This window comes from Cervus elaphus, chromosome 9, assembly GCF_910594005.1.
Source record: "Cervus elaphus chromosome 9, mCerEla1.1, whole genome shotgun sequence".
Lineage (NCBI taxonomy): Eukaryota > Metazoa > Chordata > Mammalia > Artiodactyla > Cervidae > Cervus > Cervus elaphus.
The window spans coordinates 95,387,880-95,409,553 of record NC_057823.1 but is presented as its reverse complement, the minus strand read 5'-3'; the positions used below and the strand labels follow the sequence as shown (position 1 = coordinate 95,409,553).

At 42.3% G+C, this 21,674-nt stretch overlaps 1 protein-coding gene and 2 long non-coding RNA genes across 18 annotated transcripts in view; 1 reads left to right on the top strand and 2 right to left on the bottom strand.

Annotated features, from left to right (window-relative positions):
• The window catches only part of LOC122700630, a 526,773-nt gene that overhangs the window by 159,247 nt on the left and 345,852 nt on the right, over positions 1–21,674 (bottom strand). For 2 of the 14 annotated variants that reach the window (XR_006342829.1, XR_006342827.1), the window contains exon 4: positions 8,511–8,625. The exons of the other annotated variants lie outside the window; for them this stretch is intronic. This is a non-coding gene — a long non-coding RNA (uncharacterized LOC122700630). The remainder of the gene's footprint in view (positions 1–8,510; positions 8,626–21,674) is intronic. 14 annotated transcript variants of the gene reach the window in all.
• PCSK1 (proprotein convertase subtilisin/kexin type 1) overlaps positions 1,183–21,674 on the top strand; it is a 42,604-nt gene continuing 22,112 nt past the window's right edge. The window contains exons 1-6 of one of the 3 annotated variants that reach the window (XM_043913675.1): positions 1,183–1,565; positions 4,782–4,886; positions 8,302–8,412; positions 10,527–10,673; positions 12,678–12,754; positions 18,859–18,947. In XM_043913675.1, the coding sequence (XP_043769610.1) occupies positions 1,386–1,565; positions 4,782–4,886; positions 8,302–8,412; positions 10,527–10,673; positions 12,678–12,754; positions 18,859–18,947 (709 nt within the window). In that variant the 5' untranslated portion in view covers positions 1,183–1,385. Of the gene's footprint in view, positions 1,566–1,785; positions 1,920–4,781; positions 4,887–8,301; positions 8,413–10,526; positions 10,674–12,677; positions 12,755–18,858; positions 18,948–21,674 lie in introns of those variants that run through there. The other 2 variants (XM_043913677.1, XM_043913676.1) reach the window with 2 other exon arrangements.
• Positions 9,839–20,615, bottom strand: LOC122700634. The gene is made up of 3 exons (XR_006342842.1): positions 19,998–20,615; positions 17,860–17,953; positions 9,839–9,937 (listed from the first exon to the last, which is right to left on the bottom strand). It is a non-coding gene; the product is annotated as an uncharacterized LOC122700634 (long non-coding RNA).

The window sequence follows — 21,674 nt, the reverse complement described above, 5'->3', positions numbered from 1 at the left end:
TCAAAAGGAAATAGTTTGATTCTTGGGGGCACGGCGATTCTTGGAACTCAGAAGCGGAGCTCGCGCTGGCAACCCGTGCTTGTGGCGCTGTCCACTCCTTGGTGCTGAATTCAGAGAGACCCTAGCGTTTACCACCAGGCTCAAAGTCTCGGAATCAGAAAAGGTCCAGCCACAGTACACTGTACCCATTTCCCTTTTCTGGGATAGAGGACCATTTAGACATCTTATTCTATTTCCATAAGAAAACACTCTAACACCAAAAGAAACCGTGCCTCTTACGGGAAAGTAATGGCACAGTTTCAGTTCAATACCAAAGTGAAATGGTCTCCTGAAGGAAGAATGGAAATTTCAGAATTAATGAAACCTCCTCTTCCTCTCTCTGAACCAACACAATTCAACTTGGATACACTTCCTTGTTAATAAATAAAGGAACCTGTTTCTTAATTGTATGATAAAAATAAATAAAAATTTAAAATAATGTGATTAATCGTTTTTTTCTGATAAAGACTGTAAAGTGGGTGGTACTGGGCGCTGCAATATCTGAGACAGAATTTTAGATATTGTTTTACTCAGGCTAAGAAACAGAGGAGAAAAGGATGTAAACTTGTTAACTAAGGTGGTTTGAATGGCTAAAAATATGTTCTTTAAAATGTTGCTTTAACATTGTCATCCCAGAGGTGCTCATTCTCCTAGGCAAATTAGGTCAGAAGCTTCCCTTCTGGGCTCTGTCTCTCCAGCCTCTGTCCCATTTGAAAGACAGAAAGGCCCTGTTCTTCATAGCAGGTGTCGTTATAAAAATCCTCCTCTCTCCCTTCCCCCACACAGGAGATAATCAAGCAAAGATCAAGAAAATGGACAAAAGGGACAAAAGGGAAGGAAAGTGTGCTGCGCTCCAGGTCTTTGATTCTTGGTAGTTATATTCAAATGGGGGGCACTTCTCAAAGAGAAGTGAAGGTGTTTCTCGCGGCTGCAAAATTTACAGTTAGAAAGGGAGTCGACTTAACCAATACCAGCAAGTGTTTCTTCCTTTTCTTAATCCCTCGCTGCTTATTTTAGCAGCTTCTCCACCCCGCCGGGAATACCATCCAGATCTCAGTCCAGGTAGATCTGACGTCAAGAGATGGCTTTCGTAGATTTGACGTGTAAACACTCATTTCCATTCCTCCTCGGAAGGGCTGGGGCTCCACTCGGCAGGGAGACCGAAACGCTGCACTGAGCGCTCGCCACCGCCCAGCGTCTCCTGCGCGTCTCTTATCTCATCGCAGAGCAAGCCGGAGCGAAAGTGGCCCCGAGCCCCGCAGTGGAAGGGGTGCGCGTTTCTGGCTTCCCTGGCGTGCTCCCCGCTCCCCTCCCTCCCCACCTGGGTGCGAGCCGGCGTGAGAGCGATGGAGCGGAGAGCCTGGAGTCTGCAGTGCACTGCGTTCGCTCTCTTTTGCGCTTGGTGTGCAATGAATAGTGTCAAAGCGAAGAGGCAGTTTGTGAATGAATGGGCGGCGGAGATCCCCGGGGGACCTGAGGCAGCCTCGGCGATAGCCCAGGAGCTAGGCTATGACCTTTTGGGTCAGGTAAGAGTTTGCACTTTCAAGAAACTTTCTGGGGCCCGAGGGGACTGGAGGGACTGGAGCGCCATCTCCCAAGTGGGAGTCCCACGTTGCACTCTCCGGAGCCCAGTGGCAAAGAGCAGGAGCTTTTCCGGCTCTCGCCCCTGGCGCGCTTGGAGAAGCCTTGCATTATTTATTGTTTGGGCTGGGCGCAGCCAGGCAGAACCCAGCCGCTGCAGCTGGGTACAGCTTAGTCTTGGCTGTTGTCCGTTCTGGAATTGAAATCCGTTTCCCGCGCGGTTTGGAACAAAAATCCCTCCACTGTCGTTCACGCAACTTGAGATGCATGCAGGCTCGTCCCAACCGGCGCCAGGGCAGGTGAGAGGCAGTGCGCGGTGTCCCCCTGGGTCTCAGCAGGTCTGCGTCAGGAGCCGGCTGTTTCCTTCTTTTCAATATGGCAGCATCAGATCCAAGTCCTGCTGCAAGGGGCCAAGTAGGCTTGGAGATGTTCGCTGCAGCATTCTCAGATACGCTCACGGCTCGGCTCTCTCTGGAGAGGGCCAGTGGCCTCGATTCACAACCCGGGGCTCGGGGGCTGCGGAGTGGTAGATGAGGTGGGTGAGAGGCAGGGGACCAACTCTCCAGCCCTCTACTGCGAGCTCCGGACTCTCACTGGAAACTTGCAAAGTCCGAGCTTCACAACTTTGCTCGGTCAGTTCCCCTGAAGGGTCAGGCTGCCGAAGTGACGGTGGGGAAAGGATTTCTTTCTTGGTCCTCAGCCAGATGTGTTTTAGCTTCCCAGGGGTTTCCATTTGTGTGGGGGCTGGGGGTGGGGATGGCGGGGAGAAACTGTTGCCCGTTCAAGTGAGGACTGGGTTAATAGATAGCTGGGGGGTACGGGCGTCGAGCCATTATGTAGGGGGCTGTGAATTCTCATGGAAGCTTTCCTTTCCCTTGGCTCAGAATCAAGCCCTTATTTCTTGCCTTGTAACTTGTTCGTGGAAATGGGGGAGGAGGGAGTTGTAAAACATTTTGGCGCGTTTTTTCTAGAGGTGGTGGTAGAGATGCTGTTGAAGTCAGGGATGAGTAATCCGTGTGGGCGTTGCGATTCCATAGATTGAAATCCTCTGGAGAATGTGCCTTTCCTTGCCAGAGGCTTCATGCTCCAACTTTATGAGCCAAACTGCCTGAAATGCCCAGCACGAAAGTCAATGCCCATATTGACTTCTCTTCTCTGTGTACCAGTAGCAGACCAATAGTTTTGCTTTTGCCAAGTCCTTGTTCTGTGCTAGGCTCCGTGTCGGGGGCTAAGAAATAATAGGAGGAAAAGAAACCTTCAAGGAACCAAGACTCTAGAGACTGGTTTTAAAATAAATGATTGCAATTGCAAGTAATTGGTATAGCAACAGAAACTGTTGCTGCAGTCTCAATACTTGTTGATTGAAAGATTGAAGATGGAAGGGAATTGGGAAGGGGGAAAAGAAGACAATCCAAGGAGGAAACATTTGCACAGGGTTTAGTAAGAAGAGTCAAAGGTGGGAACACAATGAGACTGGGGAAGGCACCCAAGGCATAGGAAATGGCTTGTGGGGAAACAGGGAGATAGAAAGAAAGTGGCTTACTTAGAAGTCAGGAAATTGCAAGGAATTCTTGGAGTCTAAAAAGAGAGTGAGTAGTGGGTAGAATTGTACTGGTGGGTACTGTGGGCACCATGGACATCTTGTGAGTCCTGTGAAGGGAAAAAAAAAATCTGGGAACTTAATCCTTTGGACTGAAGCTAAATAGCATTGGTAACTGTGTGGAAGGAGACTGGAGGAGAGAGCAAAAAATAACTCCGTCTTCCTTTTCTCACCTATTAGCCTCAGACATTCACCCAAACCCAGACTATTCATTGTGGGAACTGCTTTTTAAAATCACAAGTCCCCCCCCCCCGCCAAAAAAATAAATAAAATAAAATAAAATAAAATCACAAGTCCCAATAAACAAATAAATAACAGTAAATCAGTACTGTTGATAGGATCTTCAAGGAAGGCATAGTCACAAGAAAGTTTAGCAGAGTGGGGAAAACCTACCTAGAGTTGCATATGACTTGCATATACATATTTCCAGTTAAATGACATTACTAATAAATGTTTTTAAAATAATAATTCCTTATAAGAGACCGATGGTGCTTTCCTGGTTCTGTTTCTTTTCTTTCTTTGTTTATACTTAGATGCATCACCATCTTGAGCTTCTTAAGGGCTTAAGATAAAGCTAGGATAGGGAGAGGGTGACAAGAGGCAAAACCACTGATAGCAGAAACAGAGCTAAGCGCTGGTGATCTTTTCTCAAGGCTGCTATTCTCTCTCCCCAACTCCACGTAAAGCTTAGAGCAGATTCACTCCCAGAGGTTCAGGCTTGGAGCAGAACCTAAGCATCTCTATGAAAAAAAACCCTCTAGGTGATGAGAAACATCACTTTAAAGAAAGCAATTCTTCTGAAATAACCCATTGTCAATTGCTGGTCTCAATTAAAAAAAAAAATATAGGGCATCTACAGAATTTAGTAGGTTCAAATTAAGTACTATTTGGAATAAAGGGAAATTATCTTAAAAGAATAATGAACTTAGCTCTGAAGGGACCATTTGTATCGACACCAAATGTATTGATAGTCATCTAGAGAAATTTACACACTCTAAGGTAGAATACCTGTCCTAAGTGTAGCATGCTGGCTTCTTCCTCAAAGCTTTGAACTACTGGAAAGTCAACTAGTCATTCCTAGTAGCTTATAACAATCATCACTATGGATTCAATCACTATGTTTTATAACAACAAATTGTTCTAACTGAGTGTGGCACTACACAAGCATAGGACCAGGGAGTTTGCCTGCTTTCTGCACATTATCATTCTGACACGATACATTTTATAGGGTGAATGTATTTTTTAGAGATGTCTAGCTACACAATAACGTCACCTAGAAAAGAAAATGCAGTTCCTCTGAAATATAAAAGACAGAAGCATCATCAGCCTTTAAGAATGCTGTGACCCCAAGGGATAATATTGGGAAGCTCATCTCACTGAACAGACTAAGAAGCAAAGGAAGGCTTCTAACAGTGCCTTCCTCATCAAGAAAAAGGTAACCTTCAAGTACAAGAAATGCACTTAATAAAAATTGCCTGTTTGCAAGTTAGCTGGGTTTCAATCTGACCCATACACACTTATTTTGGAAAGAGGATTTTTATTTTAATTTTTTCTTTTATAGATTGGATCACTTGAAAATCACTACTTATTCAAACACAGGAACCATCCTCGGAGGTCTCGAAGGAGTGCCTTTCACATCACTAAGAGATTATCCGATGATGATCGTGTAAGTGTTGTGCATTTGTCTTTTTAAACCAGTAACCTGACTTATCTGCTTTTTCTTTGTGCTTGCTAACAAGAACAAAAGAAAATATTATTCTTTTTTCTTGTTTTCACAATTATTTATCTGTTGTGTTTCTTATCATTTCCATAGGGTTATAAATGCACATAACAATAACTGAATCTAATTGGTTGACTACATTATATGTGTGTATACACACACACACACATGAACTATATAATACCAGTTCACAAATTCAGTCTAAGAGCATGAAAATGAATACTGAGAATCAAGTGGCAGCACTAATGAACTGTTTGACAATACAATCAATCAACAGCCTTTTGTTATATGCCTATCTATGTACCAAGCATTTTGATATCCAGTGTAATGATGCCAAACAAATATAATACAGAAACTCTGCTCTTAATAACATTTCAGTGTAATCTGAAAATACATTCTGCTGTTTCTATCTGGTTTGGTTATATAGGGAACTAGTGTTTCTGAGAGAGTTTTAAATCCATGTCTTCAGGAGGCAAATGTTTCCATAAGTATTGTATTATCTGACCCAGAGTATTTGATCTCCTTTTATTCTGGTTTGTATACATAGTCAATGATTAGGTACCAGCAGGAAAAGTCTAGAATGAATATAGGTAAAGTGTGGGGCCAATTTCATGTATATCTAATGTACCTTTTGATTTTTTTAAATTAATTAATTTATTTTAATGGGAGGCTAATTACCATATTGTAGTGGTTTTTGCCTTACATTGACATGAATCAGCCACGGGTGTACATGTATTCCCCATCCAGAACCCCCCTCCCACCTCCCTCCCATCCCATCCCTCAGGGTCTTTTTGAAGTCTGTTTTTGAGGTCATAAACATCAATAGAAATGCTGATATGAAATAAAAATTTGAAGTATTGTTATATACACAGTGTTGCCTTTTCTCAAGAATATGCCATACTGATGAAAATTTATCCTGGGGAGCCTGATATCTGCATACATGATTTCTGTTGTCTAGGACATTCCCAAGAATTATGAAAGTTTTGTGAGAGATAAAACATACACTTTCAACTTCCCATAAAGAAAAGTAAAAATGACAGAACAGAGCTAAAATTGTTGAAAGTTCGTGGGCATCACAATCGCTGTAAAATAATTTGCTACTTTGTTATGCATATGATAGAATTTTTAAAAGAAGAAGAAAAAGAAGACAAATTATGAGAGTAGGAAATGACTGGGCCTGGGTTACCAGTGTTCCAACATGAAAGCAGCAACCAAACCCAGACCAAGACGTTCCATCAGGACCATGGACAGCAACCCACAGCTCATAAACATCCGTTGCTGGCTTTTTTTCAAGTAAATGGCTAGAAGTGACAGACCTAAGCAGAGGCCCTTAACATCATTTTAAAAGTTTCTTGTCCAATAAAATCTTCCTTTCACTGTTCCAAGGCAGATGGCTAATTGTATATGGGCTCTGAAAGTAGGACAACTTTCAGTACTCTAGCTAGGCTTAGTCTTTGAGCAAAAAAACAAGAGAAATAGTTCCTTGTCTGCTAAATGCATCCCTGACATTAATGTACAAGGAAGTCACACTGACCTCCCTTCTCATCTTCACAGGAGAAAACTGGATAGAGTAAAGCAGATCTAACTGTTGTTATTCAAAGTATCTCACTAAAATGAACAGATGGCCCAGTTCTATTCTTTAGATAATTGATTTGTAATTCCTTAGTAATTGACTTGGGGGAGAAATCTCAAAACATAGTGAAGAAGAGCTAAGAATTTACTCTCCAGCATAACTTCATTAGAAAAGAGTCTATATAATCCTATGAAAGTTATCCCCAGAATAATTTAATTTCAGGAAAAATTCTAGAACCCATTGAAGCTTGAAGTGGAAGGTTGGACTAGATGCTTTTTAATGCCCTTTTCAAAGGGCATTAAATCCCAAAAGGATTATTTACCATTAAGTACATGATACTTACTATATATACAATAGAAGGATGCTACCAATTTGCTTTCTTCCATTTGGTCTGCTCTTACAGAGACTAATATGGGATTCAGAGTTAATGACATTAATCATAACTCTGTTTCCACCAATTGATTGTTTACCTGATCAGAGTGCCTCTTCTTTGATTCCACTTTTTAAAAAAATGCTCTTGATTTTCATTTTATTGCTCTTTTTTTGATAGGGATAATATTCTTCCAAATTAGCACTCTGAAGTGCACCAATACGCTATCTGTAAGTCTGCTAATGAAATCTGTAAGTGACTCTCTCCCTCAAAGATTAGTACTTGTTCCCTAGCAGCCAGCTTCCAAAGACCAATTCAGATGGCAGGCAGTATATTCAAAGCATTGAGGTATTTTAAGCCAAAACAATTAAGCTTGAAAATACAGGCACTTTAAAAATAAATTATAGTGACTAATTTTCAACACTCAAGTCCCTCCCAATGTTTATAATAGGTTTGCAGTATGTTTTCTAATTGGAAATTCAGGATGGTCTTGCTGGATGGTTTTATCCTTTAGTTGCAAGTTATTTTTCAGTTTTTATTTTTGGATCTGACTCATTAGTGTCCTCACATTAGCAATATCCTATCACACACTGGACTATCATCATGTGTACGAAAGAGAGGATATGTTTTGGGTAGGAAACAGTCATGTTGCTCAGCAGAATCAGAGCACGGCAGTATCTCATAATGAATATAACCACAAGGCAGCCCCTCACCTCTTGGGGCCTCAAGTATAATAGGATTACGCTATAAATGTTGGAAAGGTAATTTTTGTATTGTCAGATCTCCTTGCATAATACATGAAACGAAATTAATGATAAGTGTGCATGGTCAGTAGGGCTCATCCATCATCCCAGATCTGTTTCTCATATTAAATATTCTTAAGCAGAAGGTTGAAGCACAGGGGAGCCAGAATTTTGAATCTGCAAAGACGCAGCACCTTTTCCATCTTTTATCACATCTGCAATTTCTATTTTTGTGAATAAAGAAAGAGAAATTAAGGTGTATGAGCAACATAACAGCAGTCTCTGAGATCTCTTAGCCTGTTGACTCATTCCGTGCAAGTGGACAAATTTTCAGCTACGGAACCTTGGAACCTCGATATAAAAATGGGTATTATGGTCCATTTGCTGATGAAAGCAGGCTGAACTTCTACTTCCACTGGAATCACAGTGTCAATAATTTGAGGGAACCATCACTTCCCTGACTACTTCTCCTCCTCGTAAAGGCACACTTTACTGTAATAGAGGAAATGGTCATCTCCCCAGTGGGTAACCCCTTATTCTCACTGAGCTGCCAGGGTGATCTGCAGTCAAGTGAAAACACTGATGGAGAGAATCCTAGAGCTAGTTAGAGGGAAGATGATTACACCAGAGGTGGCTGTTTAACTGTTGATTTTCTTGCCATAAAACTCCTGGTAGGTGATATGGGCAGAACAACAGTATGAAAAAGAGAGGAGTAAACGCTCCGTTCTAAGAGACTCAGCTCTGGATCTCTTCAACGATCCAATGTGGAATCAGCAGTGGTACTTGGTAAGTACCTGCATGAGGACTGTGTAGGCCCTGGGTTACTTGTTGTCTCTGAATAGATACTTTTAAGTAACAGATAATTCAGCATGGGGCTGTGTTACCCGGAGATCAGGGTGAATGAGACCTTCCATGATCTGGATCTTCTGTTTGGCTGTGTGAGAACGTCTGAAAACACAGATCTTTAGCTTCTACAAGAGGAAGTCTCCTTACGTTTATCTGGAATAAGTACAGAAGAATTGAGTCTTGCAAGGTAGGGTTGCAAAAACAATATTCATGGCAAAAATCAGACCTGCTCAAAGTTACTTCTGAGAACTCTTTAAATCACCCAAAGAGGACAGTGAACGTGATTCAGTATATACAGCTCTGAATGACAAGTCTTACATGCTCCCAGGTGAGAATCTCTGAACTAGGCTAAAGGAAGGAACATGAGGAAAGACAAAAGGCATCCATCTGTGAATGTCTAGACTTGCAAACCAGTTCTACCTTTAAGGGGCTTCCCTGATGGCTCAGACAGTAAAGAATCTGCCTGCAATGATCCCTGGGTCGGGAAGATCCCCTGGAGAAGGAAATGGCAACCCACTCCAGTATTCTTGCCTGGAGAATCCCATGGACAGAGGGGCCTGGCAAGCTGCAGTCCATGGGGTCGCAGAGAGTTGGACATGACTGAACAACTAACACACACTTAGTCTGCCTTTAAAACAATTACCAAATCCTTACTGGAATGTGGGCTGTGAGTGGAGAAACTATACATGCTCCTGCCTGCCTACAGAGTGCTCCCCCTTCTGTTTTCACATTAAGCCTCTACTGTAGTAACACAGGTGAATAGACGTGCTTATTGTTGAGAATATTGTAAAAGATAAAATTTCATAACCATAAGCTGAGGCCTAGATATCCTTGTTGCAGAACGAATGGGAAAGATCAATTCTTGAAACTCCTCTAAGCTAAGTGATACTTGCTCACTGCAGAAGATACTCATTAACACTTGTGCATCTACCATGTGCCAAATATTAATACCATCCTAACTGTTTGACATGAATTAACTCATTTAGTTCTCACGCAACATTGTGTTGTTCATATAATAAGTATTCCCTTTTAACAGATGAAGAAACAGAGATATTGGCAAGAATCACATGATTCTTGTGGTGGGGCCATAGTTCATATCTCCAGAGGCCATACTCTTAACAGCCAGACTCCGATTGTTCCTCTCACTGACATAGAGTCCTTCTCTGGCTTTGGCCAACAATCTGTGTGCAGTTCCAGCCTCCTGGGACTCAGCTTCATGTTGGCCTAGAAAATTCTGCTTTTGCTCCTCCTCTTTCTGATGGGCATCAGCCAGGGGGCAGTGCATTCACTGATACTTTTGATTGTTGTCATTTTTAAGATTCCTGTTGATCCATTCAGCTAAAAACCCGGCTCTCTTCTAACGCATCTCTCTTGAATGCTTGGGGATGTGCTCATATCTGTATTCCTTTGCTGTCCAATTTCTCTTCCCTGCAGCCCTACATACTGTAACTCTCAGAAAAGTTACCTGAAAAAAAAAAAATCCTAAATCACCTCTCACAGATACTGACTCTCTAAATCACTCATACTTGGAAACAGGCAGTTCAATTCCAAGTCCTGGTAATACCACAGCCTTGTGGGTATCCAAGTTCTGATTTTTCTTTTAGAAAAGTTATTAAAAAAAATATCCACGAGTAACTGAACCAGACAAAATAAAGTACGTTCAGTGTGGCAGTAGAGGTTTAGGATTTGGGGGAGATGGAAACTTGGGACAGCAAATAAAGCTTCGGTAGATGAAAAGCTTGAGCATGGAATTATAAATGAAAGCAACTTAGGGATAAACTTCTTCAAAGCCACACAGCTCAAAGACAAGGGGCACAGGGTGATTCATCTTTTCGAGTGATTTTCCATTGGAACAACTGGAAAAAGAGCAGAACTACAATGATTCACTTGGTCCTCCCCTCAACTTTGTCTTTTATTTCACCTAATTGCCTGCTTCTAAAGAATAGAATGACCCCAGGAAAAAGAAAGATGGGTCTCAAGACTGGAGCTTCAGTTCTCATTGTGCAGCAAGCAAATTATGATTTTACCAATGCTTCTTTGTTCTTTTTTACCAGCAAGATACAAGGATGACTGCAACCCTGCCCAAGCTGGATCTCCATGTGATACCTGTTTGGCAAAAAGGCATCACAGGCAAAGGTGTTGTTATCACTGTACTGGATGATGGCTTGGAGTGGAATCACACAGACATCTATGCCAACTATGTGAGTCTAAGCCCTCCTATTCCTGCAGCTTAGGGTGCTGTCTATACAGACATACAGTTAGGGCTTCACTTCACTCAAGCAGGAGGTGCTCTGAGTGAGCCCTGGGGTTGATGAGCCAAGCTTTGGCTACTTCCCTCACCCCTCTGCCAGTGCACATAAATTTCTTTCTTTCTTTTTTTTTTTTTTTGTATCACTAGACATTGAAAGAATTCATTGAAGCTGAGGACTGTACAAAAGTTATGTGTGTTGGGGTTGGAGGAGGCACTTACACCAGCTAGATTATTAAAAAGCCATTCAAATTCTATGCCACTCAGTACTGGGGGACATGAAAGCAATCAGATCAAGCCTCACATCTGAGATCATTTTCATAGTCATCCTCCTCACATTCCCTGTGGGTCAATAGCTCTCACATTGTGAAGTTATATGAATGTGACTCCATCCATGCAAATCAAAGCATGTACTTCATAGTGCAAAAGTGACAATCTGAGAAAAGTTTACCAAAAATGGGAAGTAGGTAAATTACTTACTTGTTTATGAAGTTCTCCATAATATTTTAGGTCTTTAGGGGACTCCCCTGATGGTCCAGTGGATAAGACTCCATGCACCCAAAGCAGGGGTCCTGGGTTCGATCCCTAGCCAAGGAACTATTAATAGATCCCACATGCCACAACTAAGAGCTCGCATGCTACAACTGAATATTCCACAGGCCACAGTTAAAAGATCTTACATGCCGCAACAGAGATCAAAGATCCAATGAGCCACACATAAGACCCAGCACAGGCAAACTAATAAATTTAAAATGTTTCAGGTCTTGATTTAAAGATCCGTGTTTTATCTTGAATACTACCCCCTGTCTTTATCCCAGCCTTTCTACTCAACCAACGTTCCAAAGCTAAAGAGCAAAGAAAATGGGGTGGAAAAGAAGAGATGAAAAAGATTAGCAATTATTAAGACAGAGAAACATAAAGAACAGCAGGAGTGGTGACACAATTATTAAAAGGTGGTTGGATCTCCTTGCAGTCCAAGGGACTCTTAGGAGTCTTCTCCAGCACCACAATTCAAGAGCATCAATTCTTTGGCACTCAGCCTTCTTTATTGGAGGAGGGAATGGCAATCCACTCCAGTATCCTTGCCTGGAGAATCCCATGGAGAGAGGAGCCTGGCAGGCTACAGTCCATGGGGTCACAAAGAGTCGGACACGACTGAGTGACTAAGCATCGGCAGCAGAGAAATACAGAGAAGAGCAGTCTGTTTGAAGTCTATTTAGTGTAACTGGGGTGGCTGAAGGAACTCACTGTAGACCTGAGCCCCACCCCGCTGCCAGCTCTTTGCACCTGTATCCTTAGGAAAGATGAGTGTCAAAGTGTTACTAACTAGCTCTACAGCCCAGTCAAACCATTCCACTTCTCTGGACCTCAATTTTCTCATTTGGAAAATGACAAGGTTGAACTAAGTAAACTCTGACCCCTCCTGTTCTAACAGCCTATGAGATTCTGTAGGTTTGGAAACCTTCACTGAGAATTGTTGGCTCACTTCTCTGTGCATGTCATCTCTGCCTGGTTTCCGGCTCTGATGAATGATCAGCAACGGGGCCAGAAACTCTAAACTGCAGGCTCTCAAGCCAGCAGCCAGGATGGGAATAGGACAGGGGTAGAAGGACTGATGTTGAAGCTGAAACTCCAATATGTTGGCCACCTGATGCAAAGAGCTGACTCATTGGAAAAGACCCTGATGCTGGGAAAGATTGAAGGCAGGAGGAGAAGGGGACGACAGAGGATGAGATGGTTGGATGGCATCACCGACTCAATGGACATGGGTTTGGGTGGACTCCAGGAGTTGGTGATGGACAGGGAGGCCTGGCGTGCTGCATTTCCTGGGGTCACAAAGAGTCAGACACGACTGAGCGACTGAACTGAACTGAACTGAAGAAGATTTGGGAAGCACTGCCTTTTTTTTTTTTTTTTTTTTTTTGATGCTACAGTGTTATTTTTGCTTTCTCTTTAGGATCCAGAGGCCAGCTATGATTTTAACGATAATGACCATGATCCATTTCCCCGATATGATCCCACAAATGAGAACAAGTAAGTAAATGTGGATTTGGGGGTGGGGGTAAGTGCTTTAAAATGCTTTCATCTTATTTGAGAAAATTACACTATAAATATGATCCACATTTTTGCTCTCAGAAAATGCTCATGTACACCATCCATACAACAACATTTTGTTGCTTTTAAAACAGGAAACAGAAGCTTCTATTTTTATATTCCTTTTGGCTTACGGGACTATATTTCAATTAAACTTTCTTCTTATACTATGAAATGTACCCCTCCAAATGTTACTGAATAGCTATGACTTTAGAAGAAATCTTTGGGACATTTGTTGCTGCTGTTCAGTCACTAAATTGTGTTTGACTCTTTGAGATCCCATGGACTGCAGCACACCAGGCTCCCCTGTCTTTCACTGACTCCCAGAGCTTGCTAAGACTCACATCCATTGAGCTGATGATGCTATCTAACCATCTCATCCTCTGCTGCCCCTTTCTCCTTTTGCCTTCAGTCTTTATCAGCATCAGGGTCTTTTCCAACAAGTCAGCTGTCCAATAGGTGGCAAAGTATTTATTAAAGCCTCAGCTTCAGCAACAGTTCTTCCAATGAATACTCAGGGCTGTTTTCCTTTAGGATTGATTGGTTTGATTTGCTTGCAGTCCAAAGCATTAAAGAATAAAAATCTTCACTCCATCACCATTGCACCTAGTTCCTCTATGAATCGTTCACTATTAGCAACATGCTTGTTGCTATCCATGAAGAGAAATACAGATGGCCAAAATAACAAATCCCTACGACTTCTTACGGTAGCCACAACCATGCTCACTACTTCCCTCAGAAGAACATGGCAAGACACCAGACAAGAGAAATATACCATAAGGTTTGGCCCTCAAATCCAACACAGTCTCCAGGGCATTGGGCTAATTAGCCTGTTCCAGTTTTCTTCTGGGTATTTTAACTCTAAAAGGAAGAGGCAAAGGACATCTTCTGACTCCTAAGCTAACTCCCCATAGTATCCACAGGGTGATGAGAGAGGCTAAGAGCCAGACTTGGCAAAGCAATGAAGCAAATGAAGACCCAAAGGCAAGAGACATTTTAACCTTTTTGTTAGCTCCGAAGGAACTTTACCTTCTAGGCACACAGCCTCTCTCAGACTTGAAGGAGATATTTCACTCTTTCCTCTTCATTTGCTTCACCCAAAAGAAACTTACACCAAAAGAGAAGAAAGTCAAGGCAAAATGAGCACTGCTACAAGAGGGGATGGAAAGATCAATCAGGGAAAAGCTCCTGTGGCTGTCATATAATGTACTTCCCGTTCCTTTCTTCCTCCCTCTTGGATTAGTATCCAACTTGGGTCCATCAGTTCTCTCTCGTTCTCGCTTTCACCTTCCCTCCCAGTTTCTCCCTTATTATCTCAGAATTCCCATGTGGCTGGTGCGGTAATGTTGACCTAAAGCAGTTACATTGGATTGTCCTCCTCCAGAAGGCCAACAAACCCCAGGAAGGGAGTCTGGAGCTCAAGGACTTGGCTTCAACTTCTGGGTGTATATTTCTTCCCTCGGCAGGGAAGGGGAGGCTTGAGGAGGTACCATTTACTTTCCTTCAGTACCACTTATTTCTATCTTTTAAAGGGGTCAACCACAAGCAGCCCTAGAGGTAGAATATTCCAGTAACAACACAATAGGAACCATGAGGGGGGCCCCTTTGGAGGAAAGTGGGATGTCTCAGAAACTTAGAGCAGGACTCCCCCAGACAAATATTCAGCCATATTTCTGAGTGAGGGCAGTGTGGGACCAGGGGGAACATCCATCCTTTTACAGCAGGACCTTGCAATGTTAGCCTGGCCGGTAGTGAGAGCTTTGCCCAGTACCAGAAAGGAGGCTGGCTTTGAGGAAGTCACTCACCTCACTCTGTCTCTATTTTTGTTTTTATTTTGTCCCCCCAAAAGGTGACAAAGTCCCTGTTTACCTACACTCCTAAGATAAACTACCTAAGGAAATGGGCAATAAGTGCTAAGAAGAAAAGGGAGGGCACTCTTTCTAGAATGAGCTAGAAGTGACAACTCTCATTCCTTTCCCTTGGTCAAGACTAAGAGGGAAATTTGCTCCCACCCACATGGGTTCAGCTGAGGAGACTGTTAGCTGGAAGTGTCAGCCCAGCCTCCTTCCTAGGCAGTGTGCCTTGGCTCTGGTCTAGGATCCAATGTGGGTGATGATTTGTGCGGCAGACGCATGATAGGCGAATACCTGGTGAAATGATATTCTTGGAGTTTTGTACTTGTGAAAAGGGGAACTTAGGTATCCTCCTTTCCCCCTGCCAAACAAGAGGGACTTGCCACTCATGGTACTGATGATAGCCAATTCACAGAGTTTCAAAGGCCCCAAGGTAGCAGCCTATACAATTTTATTTAATTTGTGCCTAAAAACTGTGAGCTTCCAGAGCATAGCAGACCATGGACCATGCACATAGTATAGGATTTGGGTAGCATAGCCAAACACTTGGGAGCACAGACTTTGCAGTTAGATTTAGATCAAATCTAAGACCTTTCACTTAATAGCTGAGTGACCGTGAGCAAATTATTTAACTTCTTTGTGACTAGTTTTATCATCTACTGTGACAGATTTTTATTTTCTTGGGCTCCACAATCACTGCAGGTGGTGACTTCAGCCATGATAGTAAAAGACACTCACTCCTTGGAAGAAAAGTTATGACCAACCTATGCAGCATATTAAAAGGCAGGGACACTACTTTGCTGACAAAGGTCTGTATAGTCAAAACCATGGTTTTTCCAGTGGTCCTGTATGGATGTGAGAGTTGGACCATAGAGAAGGCCACACCAAAGAACTGATGCTTTTGAACTGTCATGTTGGAGAAGACTCTTGAGAGTCCCTTGGACTGCAAGGAGATCAAACCACTCACTCCTAAAGGAAATCAATCCTTAATATTCACTGGAAGGACTGATGCTGAAGCTCCAATACTTTGGGCCACCGGATGCGAAGAGCTGACACATTAGAAAAGACCCTGATGCTGGGAAAGACTAAAGGCAGGAGGAGAAGGGGATGACAGAGGACGAGATGGTTGGATGGCATCATCGACTCAACGGACTTGCGTTTGAGCAAACTCTGGGAGATGGTGAAGGACAGGGGAGCCTGGGGTGCTGCAGCCCATGGGGTCGCAAAGAGTCAGACACCACTGAGCGACCGAACAACAACCAAAGAGATAATGATGGTACCTATTTCATTGGGGATTTGTGGGGATTAAATAGGTTTATATACATAATTGACTTGGATAGTGTCTGGTACATAGAACAAGTTAAGCATGTACTATGATAATGATGATTAAGGCTTCTCATTTAGCAACTAAGGTAGAACTCCTTTCAGTGAGAAAAAAAGCATGACAAGAATAATATCATCTGATAAGAGCAGAAGCAGAGACAAGTCAATTTTCTGAGCCAATTCAGAATTTGCTGTTTGAAAATTACACAAAAAGCAACTATCTCTCAGGGTCCTTTTGATTATCAACCAAAAAACTAACATCCCCATCATTTATCAAAAGGCATAATAAAAAATAAGAGTTAGTTACCCTTCCAGCATAGTGTCAGAAATAAATCCCCTAGGTTTAGAAAATGAATTGCCCCATTTTGTCTTGGCCTTCGTAGCAGTTAGAGACCTATTATCTCCCAGTTCCAAGGGCTTTATCTCTCCAAATTATCTGTGTTGCTGCTGTTCTTTATTACTATGTAAATGAAGTTAATAAAAGCTGCATTTGAATTCTCCTCTGCAAATCAAGAGAGGCATCACTAAATAACAAAATCTTCAAAGTGCAGGTAACTCTTACTAGTAATCTAGCATGAATTTGTAATCAATATTTCAACAAAAATTTCAGACTATTTTTCTAGCTATATAACATGTATGGCAAGGATATTTTAACAAGTGCCATGGTAGTCTTTAAATTATTTTCTGAAATAATTTTTTAAAAATCAATTTGTTTAAATGCCAGTTACAGCCATTATTCTAAGATAACAGAGGGTGCTTTTACCCCAGAGGCTGATTTAAGGGAAGAAAGCCATAGGTCTAAAAAGAATGACATTGAAGCGCTTTGATAAAGTCTTCTTTTTTCTCAAGGTACAGAGGTGAGAAGTGAGGATAAGAGGAGGAAAAGATATCAATTCCTATTTGTACATGATCCTACGTTTTTTAAAGAAAATAGTCCTTAGTATGTAAAGAGAGATAAATAATAGGTAGTGTCACGGTGCATCATTTTTAGGACAGAGGTATAGTGCTGGAGATGTCTGCTCACAGGTTGATTCCGTAAGCTCTATCTATCCACCTGGAGACTTTGCTATCTTGGGCCCAGTCTTCCATTTTGTATGAACAGAAATTCAGGTGGTGGTGACTTCTGGTAGCATATTTCTCAGAGGATGGCAACTGAATTTTCCCTTCTACAAAGGCAGAGAGGGCTAAGCCCCCAAAGAAGCATAAGATGCCTTCTTCATGTTCAATATGCACGAATTTTGCAGAGAATGGATGTATTGGTCGGAACAGCTTCAGTTGCAAGTGAGAGAATCCTAACTTGAAAATTAAGTAAAATGGAGATTTTAAAAATATTTTTTACCCAAGAGATGATCAGCTGCAGGCATGGTAAGATCCAGAAACTCAAATAATATGCCTTCGGACAGCAATTACTCCATCTCCATCTCCTAGTGCTGCTCACCTCCACTTAGCTTCATTCTCAACAGAGAACGCCTCATAGCAAGATCCATAAGGCTCACATGGAACTTAAAGCATCAGATTTTGAAAGCTGTCTGGGAGGACAAGTCTCATGATAGAGACTCACAAGGAGTGGCCAAGGGTTACTTCTCCAAATGGGAAAATGCTAGAAGACCAAAAAGAAGTCAGTGCCTACTACATCAGGGAAGACTGTGAATTGCATTGTTCTGACTTAGGACTCCTATCCAGTATTAACATAAAGGAGGCCATCATTCAGTGGAAAGAGACAAGGAAATCATCTTTGGTATTTTAGGTAAAAAAAGAAAAGTGAAATAGGTTTATTTTAAAAGACCAGTCAATTAAGAATTTTTATATTTCATCTGGCCTAAATTAATAGATGTCCAGTAGAGCAGTAATCAGAAGGAGCTGACTTACATTTGCTCAGACCTAACCCTTGCTCTTTTTCCCTCTGTGTCAGCATATGTGGTCAGCGGCTCCTCCAAAGGCGTCCACAGCCTTCATGCTGCTCCTGGGAGTTTTCACAATGGAATAAAGTCATGAAGCAACCAAGTTCACATTAAAGTGCCCTCAACTTATTTACCTTCCTGAGGTCAGGAAGGTGACAGGAAAACATAATCACTCTCTCTAGAATTTCAGAAATGACACTTTAACAGTAGACTTTGGTCTGTTTAAGAGATGGATTTTCTTTTCCCCCCAAATGCTCTGAAGTCGTAAATTACCCTCATTGTCTGGTTGCAAGACTAGTCTTGTTCAGGCTTCTGGTCCCAATTAGAGTTGCAGGAGCACCCTGGCATCCCAAATAGCCTTGGAGTGCCTTGTTAAAAATTTCGAAATCCTCTTGGGACCAGGAAACCTTCGGATGTTTTAGTCTGGTATATGGTTAGAGGAGGAGAGGAGAGCTTGAGAGGGGACTCTGTTCTACATATCCCCCTAAGACTGGTCCAGATTAACCTAATCCAAGGAAGCCACAAGTGAGGGGGAAGGGAAGGGGTCACTTCAACACCAAAAAGCATGGGATCAAAACCATTTCTTTCAGGTGGTTTCTGAAAGTGTCAGAGATGCTCATAGCAAGTATTAATAGCTAACACTTCCTGGTTCTTTCTGCATCCCAGCCACTGTTCTAAGTGTTCTGCATACTTAGTGTTTCATGGGATGCCACAGCTTTTGGAGGACCAGTCACTTATCCAAGGTCATATCACTAGTTAGTGGCAGAAGCTAGAATTTAAACTCATATACTTGGGCTCTGGTACTTGTTCCCTTCACTTATCTACACGTCACCTAACACTGATGGGATAAAAACTGGCAACGAGGCTGACAAGAAGTTAGTTAATATATCCATGGACCGTCGATTTGTATGCAAAACCAATGTTTGCCCTCATTTACATTTTACAAATTCTATTTTCTCATCCTCAGACATGGGACCAGATGTGCAGGAGAAATTGCAATGCAAGCAAATAATCACAAGTGTGGGGTCGGAGTTGCATACAATTCCAAAGTTGGAGGTAAAGCAGAGGGTTGTTCCCATAGATTCGAGCTTTGAGTCTTGTGTTAACTGGTGTAAATGGGGTGGGCTGAGGGAAACTTTTTAACAACCAGAGGAAGAAGTGAACCCCATGCAAAATTTATCTCTCCAAATTATCTACAGAACTTGAGTGTGATTTGAAATGTGCAAATCAATGGATCTGGGTTCTCAGATAATGATACCTGAATAAAGCCCATACATCTCTGTTGGGGGGAGGGGGCAGGGATGGAAATGTTGAATAGGTTTCAAAGCAAATCTAATTTTCTCTGTGTTCTGATTTAGAAGGGCTTGTTATTGAGTGCTCGCTAAGAGAACAGAAGGAAAAGGTAAATTTAGGCAAAGATTTTCCCTGCCTCTCAGTTCTATAGTCCTTCAGTTCACAATGAAGAACAGTCAAAAAATAAATAAAAAGAATGCATATGAATTACAGAAAGAAGACAAAGGTTATCTGTAGCAGCAAGAATTTAGAAACTCTGCTTGTTTCAATGTTTTTATGGGTAAGCATATGGCAAGTTCCATCAGCACAATTTGATAAAAGAACTATTTACAAGAGTTCAAGGGAACCAACAAGTGACTGTTGTAAGCAGATGTTTCCACCTTCAGACCTAGTGGAGCAAGGGGAGGAAGTAGTCATGGAAACTGGGAAGAGAAAGCTGTGGCCACACGAGACAGCCCCAGGACAAGAGCTGGGGCCGGGAGTACAATACCAGAGCTGCTTCGAGGCAGGGAGGATCCTGAAATGAGCACTTCATTCTCCCCTCACCCCAAAACCTCCTGCCACTGTGTCAGTCGGCTGACACCAACGCAAAGATGAGAGAACCCACTGCTGCCATCCATGGTCCTGTGGATCTGCAGGGGATGAGAGAGAATAAAGCACTTGCCTCTCCTCTTCACACTAGCCAGTCCTCAGGAGCTCGTGGTTACACTATTAGTTTTGCATTTAATTTATTTCCTAAAACCACAACAAAAAAGATTCGTTGTAGAACATGGCCATGTCAGTGAGACTCCTTCAAGCTCTACATGAGCATACCTTGAATGTGGTTTTGTAATCCTTTTCAGAAATCAGATAAATACACATCCTGGCATACAGAATGCATCTCTCACTAACACAGCACATACTCCCAGGTTTTAGGGGTCATTCCTCATTCCTTTGATGCCAGTGTTGTCAGAGATGCGTTAATCTACAGAAAATGAAGGCAGGAGCACAAATTACATAATCACCTAGAAAAAGAAAGCATGCTCTAAGGAAAGATGAACAAAGTAGCTATAGTCTGTGAGAGAATCATCTCACCCTTTCATTTTACAGAGGAGGAATCAGAAGCAAGATCCTCAAGGAAACTAAAACACACCTACTGCGTGTCCATCATCTAACTCCCAAGACAGGACCCACATCCTGGAAGTTAACAGGATGGATCTGAGTGCCAGATTTCTGGGCTTCAAGTCCCAGCTTCCCAGTTGCAAGCCATGTGGCCTTGGGCAAGTCCCTGTCCCTCTCTGACCTCAGTCTCTCTCCCTGGGAAAAATTACAGCATCCACCTCAAATGGTTGTCACATGGATAGATAAGTTCACACATTTAAGGCCTGTGTAATGGCAGCTGCATACGGTATATCCTCAATGCACCTGAGCTGTGATCAAACCCATTTTACAGTTGAAAAAACTGAGGCACAGAGAAGTGGCTTGCTCAAGATCACAGAGCTAGCAAATAGTAAAGCTGGGATTTTTTTTTTCCCCAAATGCATTTTAAACAATTTTCTTAAAAAAAATAAATACGAGTTCTACTAGTCAGGTCAGCTCCACGTTCCTTTACCCATGCTCCATGGTAAACAGTAGTGTGAAAACCTAAGGCTATGCGTTCCATCGCATCATTAGCCTGAAGCCAGCAATAACCAGGTAGCTGCCGATATGTCTAAACCGCTTTTGCCTTCCTGGCTCTTGCGTCCATGAGTCTGATGATGGGTGACAGCCTGTTGGGAAGCACAATGAGCCACTGCATCTGCCTTCTCCTGATGAAAAATGATTCCCCCTCAGGAGTGAAATCCATGGCAATGATTTCATCCTTGATGTTATTTAGGAGAAAAGGAAGCATGTTCCTTTGCAAATGTTTCTTAGCAAACACATAAAAGAAGGGCCTCTGGGTTATTTTTAATCAGTGCTTAGAAACAGGAGTTCTTTCCCTATTTGTTAGTCTCCTTTTGTAGGTAGGTCTTCTCAAGCTGCACGGTTTCTCACATGGAGCCCTTTGTAAAGCTCTGGCTGGGCCATAGCCGTTCATGGTACAGTCATGAGCAGGCATGTTGACACAGGGTTGTTTGATGCCTCTTTCTGAAAACTATCCCGTCTTTTTCAGGTTATTAGGTCAGCAGGGGGAGGGGAGACATTTTTTTCCAGTGGAAAAATAAGCCTTTATTCTTACTGATTATATTTTAGCTTTTTATAAAAGTTTTCATTTTGTATTGGGGTATAGCCAATTAACAAACAATGTTGTGATCATTTCAGATGAACAGCGAAGGGACTCAGCCATACATACACATGTATCCGTTCTCCCCCAAACCCCCCTCCCATCCAGACTGCCACACAATACTGGGCAGAGTTCCCTGTGCTACACAGGAGGTCCTTGTTGGTTACCCATTTTAAATACAGCAGTGTCTGCACACCCATGACATTTTTATAATCGACAACAACCGTGCCCACTGCATAGCACAAATA